Source organism: Simochromis diagramma, unplaced genomic scaffold (genome assembly GCF_900408965.1).
Source record: "Simochromis diagramma unplaced genomic scaffold, fSimDia1.1 OVJJ01000385.1, whole genome shotgun sequence".
NCBI lineage: Eukaryota > Metazoa > Chordata > Actinopteri > Cichliformes > Cichlidae > Simochromis > Simochromis diagramma.
The window spans coordinates 81,762-90,198 of record NW_024386751.1 but is presented as its reverse complement, the minus strand read 5'-3'; the positions used below and the strand labels follow the sequence as shown (position 1 = coordinate 90,198).

Genomic DNA, 8,437 nt, shown 5'->3' with positions numbered 1-8,437 from the left:
AATAAAAAACTATACCAGCGAGACATACAGCAGTCTTTCACACAAGCCCTCATGAGAAAAACGTCCCCAGCGCCATAAACAAATACAAGGCAGCCGTCTCACATTTACATTTTAAAGGCATGGCCCCGGTTTAGTAGTATGAGAGGACAGCTTCTGCTTGCTTTGTGATGCTGAGTTTCTTTTTGTTTCCGCTTAACAATATTCTGCTCTGCTTGCAATATTTCAGCTAATGTGCCATCTCCCTCCCTTACATGACCATAGCCTTCCACCCCCCCTATTTATTATTACCTAGTTTATTATGACGTCAAATCCTGTTTATAGTGTACATAGAATCAGAATCAGAATCATGTTTATTGGCCAGTATATGTGCAGACACAACAGGGAATTTGGTTCAGGTAGAGGTGGCTTCACGCCACAGCACTGCTACATCCACACACCACACACACAACGGTCTATAATCTATCGTGCTAGTGTTCTTATATTGTCTGTTCTTCTTCTTCCTTGTATATTGTTTTCTTTATTTTCACACTATGCGGTATTGCTTCCAAATTTCAGTGTGCAAGCAACTGTACATTGACAATAAGAGTTCTAAGTCCTGAGTTCCTCACCTGTGTGAGTTCTTATGTGCTCCGTTAAATGACAGTTACGTTTGAACGTCTTCCCACATGTTTTACAATTATATGGTTTCACACCTGTGTGCATTCTCATATGCGTCAATAAGGAACTACTATATCCAAACACTTTGCCACATGTTGCACAATGATATGGTTTCTCCCCAGTGTGTGATCTTGTGTGTTTCAGTAAATCACTGTTATATGAAAACCTTTTTCCACAAGTTGTGCAACAAAATGGCTTAACACCCGAGTGAGTTTTTGTGTGCTTCAACAAAGAACTAGCAGATATAAACGTTTTCCCACACATTTTACAAGAGAACGGCCTCTCACCTGTGTGGATTCTGTAATGCCTTCTCATTATATAATCATACTTAAAGGCTTTTCCACAAACATCACAGTTTGAGGACTTTTTACTTTTATCAGAGTTACATTGACTTCCTGAAGTAGGTGGATATTCTGCATTGTTGTGACTTTTGTTTCCATTTCCAGCTGATCCTGAATCAAACTTCTTCCTTATTTCCTGATATTGGCTCTCACCTACAGCAGAGCTGTGAGAGAGAATCTGGTTACTCTTTTGTTCTGGTTCACTGTGGTCACTTTCCTCATAATCAGCAGTCACCATGAAGGTATCAGTCTCCTCCTTCAGTATAACCTGTCTTCTCTCCTGATTGCTGCAGAGTTGCTCCTGTTCATCTTTAACATTAGGAAGCTCTGATTCCTTCTGGTTGAGACTCTCTTGATTACAGAGCTGCTGGTCAGTGAGAAGCTCCTCCTTACAGACATGCTGCTGTGGGACATCTGGAGAGACAAAAGGAGACAAGACAAAGAAATGATACAAGAAAAACACATGGGAGGAAATATACTGTGAAAACCAGCAAAAGTGCAGCAGTAAGGATAGACACACATTAAACTACGAGCTGATGTTGAAGATAGTTTGTTGCTTTATAAGAAAGCCCTCCGCAAAACCAGAACATCTTACTATTCATCACTGATTGCAGAAAATAAGAACAACCCCAGGTTTCTCTTCAGCACTGTAGCCAGGCTGACAAACAGTCAGAGCTCTGTTGAGCCAACCAGCCCTTTAACATTAACTAGTAATGACTTCATGAACTTCTTCACAAATAAAATTTAAACCATTAGAGAAAAAATTACTCAACCATCCCACAGATGTAACATTATCTACAGCTACTTTCAGTACCATTGATGTTAAGTTAGACTCTTTTTCTCTAATTGATCTTTCTGAGTTAACTTCAATAATTACTTCCTCCAAACCATCAACATGTCTTTTAGACCCCATTCCTACAAAACTGCTCAAAGAAGTCCTGCCATTAATTAATGGTTCGATCTCTAATAATCAGCTATGTACCAATTCAATTCAATTCAATTTTATTCATATTGCGCCAAATCACAACAAAAGTCGCCTCAAGGCGCTTCATAGGTACAGAGAAAAACCCAACAATCATATGACCCCCTATGAGCAAGCACTTTGGCGACAGTTGGAAGGAAAAACCCCCTTTTAACAGGAAGAAACCTCCAGCAGAACCAGGTTCAGGGAGGGGCGGGGCCATCTGCTGTGATTGGTTGGGATGAGAGAAGGAAGACAGGATAAAGACATGCTGTGGAAGAGAGACAGAGGTTAATAACAGATATGATTCAATGCAGAGAGGTCTGTTAATACATAGTGAGTGAGAAAAGTGACTGGAAAGGAAAAACTCAGTGCATCATGGGAATCCCCGACAGCCTACGTCTATTGCAGCATAACTAAGGGAGGATTCAGGGTCACCTGGTCCAGCCCTAACTATATGCTTTAGCAAAAAGGAAAGTTTGAAGCCTAATCTTGAAAGTAGAGATAGTGTCTGTCTCCTGAATCCAAACTGGAAGCTGGTTCCACAGAAGAGGGGCCTGAAAACTGAAGGCTCTGCCTCCCATTCTACTTTTAAATACTCTAGGAACAACAAGTAGGCCTGCAGAGCGAGAGCGAAGTGCTCTAATAGGGTGATATGGTACTACAAGGTCATTAAGATAAGATGGGGCCTGATTATTTAAAACCTTGTATGTGAGGAGCAGGATTTTGAATTCTGGATTTAACAGGAAGCCAATACAGGAGAAATCTGCTCTCTCTTTCTAGTCCCTGTCAGGACTCTTGCTGCAGCATTTTGGATCAGCTGAAGGCTTTTCAGGGAGTTTTTTGGACTTCCTGATAATAATGAATTACAGTCGTCCAGCCTGGAAGTAATAAATGCATGAACTAGTCTTTCAGCGTCACTCTGAGACAGGATATTTCTAATTTTAGAGATGTTGCACAAATGGAAGAAAGCAGTCTTACATATTTGTTTAACATGTGCATTGAAGGACATGTCCTGGTCAAAAATGACTCCAAGGTTCCTCACAGCGTTACTGGAGGCCAAGGTAATGCCATCCAGAGTAAGAATCTGCTTAGATACCATATTTCTAAGATATTCAGGGCCGAGTACAATAACCTCAGTTTGATCTGAATTAAGAAGCAGAAAGTTAGCGGCCATCCAGGTCTTTATGTCTTTAAGACATTCCTGCAGTTTAACTCATTGGTGTGTGTTATCTGGCTTCATGGACAGATAGAGCTGGGTGTCATCTGCATAGCAGTGTAAATGTATGCTATGTCTTCTAATGATACTGCCTAAGGGAAGCATGTATAATGTAAACAGAATTGGTCCTAGCACTGAACCCTGTGGAACTCCATAATTAACCTCAGTGTGTGAAGAGGACTCTCCATCTACATGCACAAACTGGAGTCTATTAGATAGATATGATACAAACCACTGCAGTGCAGTACCTGTAATACCTACAGCATGTTCTAATCGCTCTAATAGGATATTATGGTTGACAGTATCGAACGCTGCACTGAGGTCTAGCAGGACAAGCACAGAGATGAGTCCACTGTCAGAGGCCATAAGAAGATCATTTGTAACCTTCACTAAAGCTGTTTCTGTGCTGTGCTGAGCTCTGAAACCTGACTGAAACTCTTCAAATAAGCCATTCCTCTGCAGATGATCTGTTAGCTGTTTGACAACTACTCTTTCAAGGATCTTTGATATGAAAGGAAGGTTGGAGATTGGCCTATAATTAGCTAAGACTGCTGGGTCTAGAGATGCTTTTTGAGTAAAGGTTTAACTACAGCCAGCTTGAAGGCCTGTGCTACATAGCCGATTATTAGAGATAGGTTGATCATATTTAAGATCGAAGAATTAATTAATGGCAGGACTTCTTTGAGCAGTTTTGTAGGAATGGGGTCTAAAAGACAGGTTGATGGTTTGGAGGAAGTAATTATTGAAGTTAACTCAGAAAGATCAATTGGAGAAAAAGAGTCTAACTTAACATCAATGGTACTAAGAGTAGCTGTAGATAATATTACATCTGTGGGATGATTACTGGTAATTTTTTCTCTAATGATAAAAATTTTATTTGTGTAGAAGTTCATGAAGTCATTACTAGTTAGCGTTAAAGGGATGGTTGGCTCAACAGAGCTCTGACTGTTTGTCAGCCTGGCTACAGAGCTGAAGAGAAACCTGGGGTTGTTCTTATTTTCTTCAATCAGTGATGAATAGTAAGATGTTCTGGCTTTGCGGAGGGCTTTCTTATAAAGCAACAAACTATTTCTCCAGGCTAAATGATGATCCTCTAAATTTGTAACACGCCATTTCCTCTCCAGCTTACGAGTCATCTGCTTTAGGCTACGTGTTTGAGAATTATACCACGGAGTCAGGTACTTCTGATTAGAGACCTTAGTTTTCACTGGAGCTACAGTATCCAGAGTCGTACGTAGTGAGGAGGTGAAATTATTAACAAGATAATCGACCTCTGTTGGGGTAGCGTTCAGATAGCTGCTCCGCTCTATGTTGGTACAGGGCACAGGCCTTCAAGCTGGCTGTAGTTAAACCTTTACTCAAAAAGCATCTCTAGACCCAGCAGTCTTAGCTAATTATAGGCCAATCTCCAACCTTCCTTTCATATCAAACATCCTTGAAAGAGTAGTTGTCAAACAGCTAACAGATCATCTGCAGAGGAATGGCCAAACCCCCGCAGCTGCCAACCCAATGTGGGAGTGAAAAGAGGAGGTAAGTGACAGAAGTGACGGACAAGGTAAGCGACTCATGTTGTAACTGACGTCAGACGCCGGAGATTTTGGCAGAAAATTAAAGCAAATGGTAGTTTAGAATTGAATAAATTCCTTTAAGCTTCAGTATTACCAAATACACTTATCAATTGTCTTATAACTAACAATACTTGTCCAAATCATCTCCAACACCCTGGAGAACAACGGGGAGAGTTCAGAGGCTCTCCAAAATTACATTGATCAGTGCTTCCAGGATCTCGTTATGAAGAAGGCTCAAAGTGCATCTTCCCCGGCTAAATCTGAGATGCCGTTGTCGAAAAGATGTCGAGAATCCCTGGAGTACAGCCAGCAGCAGGTGGAAACGCTTGCTGCTGAAAATGCCACGCTAAGGGAGTCGGTGAAACGTCTCACAGACAATGTTACTCAGCTAAATAGAGAAAATAAAAAAATAAAAGAGACAGTTATTGATCTACAAGCTCGTGGCATGCGTAATAATCTTGTATGTTCTGGTATTCCAGAAGCCGCTGGAGTAGACGCGGAGACTACGGTAAAAAGCTTCATCAAAACCCACCTGAAGCTGCCGGAGGACACTGTGAAGAACATCACCTTTGATAGAGTGGATCACATCGGCCCCATGCGGGCTGCGACCGGGAGACCACGTCCTATCGTGGCCAAATTCGGCCACTTCAAACAAAAGGAACAGGTGAAAAGTCGCGGCAGGGAATTCAAAGGAACGGACTTCAGCGTGAACGACCAGTTCCCCAAAGCGATCTTGGAACGATGCAGGATCCTCTTCCCATTCTGACGCGGCTTCATCCAGAAGGGCTCCCGCGCTGTCATCGCTGTGGACCGGCTGTACGTGGACGGACAGCTCCACCGCGACCCCAACATCACTCCGTGGCTGTATTAACCTCACACCAGATAAGAATCCGCTGCACCCTTTCCCTATCCACTCACACTAACTTGCATTAACATCTGTTTAACTTACCGGTATCAAATCGCATCTTAAGTGTGATTTCATAGCAGAATGAACTGTGTCACTCTCCGTCAGTGATTTAATGGTTTAGTGTTTCCGTTTTTTTTTCCCTTCTCGTCCCCCCCTCCTTTTCCCCCTCTTGCTTTTATGCTGCTAACCCTTGTCCTTGATTTCTTTCTTTTTTACTTTCTTTCACTGCTTCGATCACCTGCTTCCAGACTCATCCACAAACAACATCCTTTATTTCGACGTGTGTGTGTGTGTACACACACACACACACACACACACACAGTGGGGCAAAAAAGTATTTAGTCAGTCACCGATTGTCATCATTTTAGGTGGGGGAACTTGCACAATCGGTGGCTGACTAAATACTTTTTTGCCCCACTGTATGTATGTATGTATGTATGTGTATATATATACATACATACATACATATATATATGAAGAGAAAACAAATTAAAATGATTTATTATTCCAGATCAATATTATGTTTCCAACATTTGTCCACACTAGATTTTGCTCGACTACACATTTACAAAATTGTACTTCATCCTCATCATCCTCATCTCTCTCATCATTAATATTCTCATATTAGAAAACTGAAGCAGCAAGAACCAAATGAAGTGCTGCTGCCACGTGAAAGACTTCAACTGGATCCTTTTTGTTTTTTAATTTATGATGTTTGCAACTTTCACAAGTTTCACAGGACACATGAAGCTGTTTAAAATGATTCCGCCTAAACAAACTCATTCAGTGATGAATTCAGGTTGAATAAAATGCTCAAATCCGGCCTGATTTCAAAGCTTTACAAGAATTATTCAATAGAAAGGAAAAGCGGGACAGAGCGGGGAGGAAACGGACCAGGGTGGACACGACACTTCCGGGAGCTTTTCGGCACATGGGTCCCTCTCTAAACCAGACAAATCTTCTAATCCTAACTTTGTTTCACTAAATAATCAGGAGAGAAATCCAGGCTGATTTCAGCGCCTGCTGTTTGAATGCAGCGCAGCGCAGTCCTGTCCTCTGTTTGCTCTTTGTTAGCTCACATCTCCAAAAAGTCCTCACAATCAGAAACGTCCCGCAGAGCTGTGATCAGGATCCTCCCTCAGAGGGACACTCACCTGTCCTGTGCAGCTTGATTTGGGGTTTCCAGGTGATATCCAGCAGTCTGCGCTGACGGTCGATCTCTTCCTCGTACTGGACGATCGTTTTTTCAAACTCCAAGAATATTTGTTCAGCAGCAGCAGTTAGTCGCTCGTTGATAAACTCTCTCAGATACTGAGCTGAAGGCATCGTTGCTGCCGCAGCTCACACTCGGCTCACACACAACAACAACACAACAGTCTCTGTGCTCAGGCACACACACGTGGGACGGTAATGACGCCTTTGTTTGTTTACTTCCGCCTGTGTCACATGGTGAGCTTCCGGCAGTAGACAATAGCTACCTTTTGTTCCTGGTTAAAGTCTAATTTTGTGGCAGTCCAAATCCAATTTATTTTTAAAGCACATTTAAAAAACAGAAAGTTTGCCCAAAGTGCTTCACAAAGACAAAAGATAAACACTCACATAAAATAAAACAAAGAGAATAAAAAGATTACATCAGCTCACACCGGTCCAAACACTATTGAAAGAAAAGATGTGTTTCAAAAGAGAATTAAAAGCTGGAAGCAAAGATGGCCGTCTGATATTTGAAGGCAACGTTTTCCAGGTTTGGGAGCCTCAACTGAAAAAGCTCGTTCTCCTCCAAGTTCCAGTCTAGTTTTTGGGGACAACCAAAAGCAGCCGGACGGCTGATCTAAGGGAATATGAGGCTGAAGTATATTATTAGTCCTTTATTTTTCCAGTTAAAAATCTCACTGAGATTAAAATTCTCGTTTCCAAGAGAGACCTGGCAAAGGTATCAGAAAGGTATGTAGGAGCAAGACCATTTAGGCATTTAAGAGCCAACGTTAGGACTTTGAAATTAATTCTGAGATAAACAGGAAGCCAGTGAAGAGAGGACAGGTGAGATATGTTGATGCCTGTGTGTACCAGTTAAGAGACGACACAGAACTGATTTGTTCATTATATTTAAAATCCGAGTCCACAATGACTCCCAGATTTGTGACATGCTGTTCGATGTATGACCCAAGTCAACCACAATTAATAAGCGGATTGCACGAGTTATTATTAGTGCTGGATGTAATTACTTCTGTTTTGCTTTCATTGAAGCTCAAAAAGTTCAGAGCCATCCAAGCTTTGACCTCTTCAAGGCAGTTTAAAAGGAGTTGTATGGAGCCTGGATTATTAGGTGTTAAAGGAAGGCAAATTAGGCAGTCATCTGCGTGGCAGTGGAAGGATATCTCGGTTTGTTGCAGTAAATGAATAAATGATTGTGAGCAGCAAGGCTGCAGTGAGAAGAGAAAACAGATCCATGAATGACTGAAGCTCCATGCAGGCTGTGGAATAAAAACAAAGGAAATTATTTTGACTGTTTAGCTTTCAGTGCTGACTTTCATTTAATTTTTAATACACAACTGAACAAATCCATCATACTCATACAAAAATATCAAAGACGAAAGAGCAGAAACTGCAGCAGCTTCTTTTTCAGCTGCTGTATCAAATAAAAGGAGCAAAACCTCCTTCATCTGTGTCACTGTGTTAGTTTTCAGGTCTTTCAAATGTGACTCCAACAGTTTTCTCAGTGTTACACTTATTATTACACAAGCTGTAAATGTTTATTTTTTACAGATTTACATAAATGTAACGTTT

General features: G+C 41.4%; 1 protein-coding gene across 2 annotated transcripts; it reads right to left on the bottom strand.

The window, feature by feature from the left end:
* Window positions 1-525: 525 nt before the first annotated feature.
* Window positions 526-7,093, bottom strand: LOC120728224 (zinc finger protein 2 homolog). Of its 2 annotated transcripts, XM_040023049.1 has the most exons (3): window positions 6,808-7,069; window positions 1,234-1,412; window positions 526-1,162 (listed from the first exon to the last, which is right to left on the bottom strand). In XM_040023049.1, exons 1-3 carry the CDS (start codon window positions 6,977-6,979, stop codon window positions 1,148-1,150), a joined length of 366 nt encoding a protein of 121 aa, XP_039878983.1. In that variant the 5' UTR covers window positions 6,980-7,069; the 3' UTR covers window positions 526-1,147. The 2 variants fall into 2 exon arrangements, with proteins under 2 accessions (XP_039878983.1, XP_039878982.1); XM_040023048.1 differs by having other exon boundaries at window positions 526-1,412; window positions 6,808-7,093.
* Window positions 7,094-8,437: the final 1,344 nt, after the last annotated feature.

What these genes read in the sequence shown, in the direction of transcription:
- LOC120728224 (XM_040023048.1), bottom strand. Translation starts at nt 6,979, where the DNA reads ATGCCTTCAGCTCAGTATCTGAGAGAGTTTATCAACGAGCGACTAACT. An exon ending in AATCAAGCTGCACAGGACAG is followed by an intron (nt 1,413 to 6,807) that starts GTGAGTGTCCCT and finishes TTGTCTCTCCAG; the next exon opens with ATGTCCCACAGCAGCATGTC.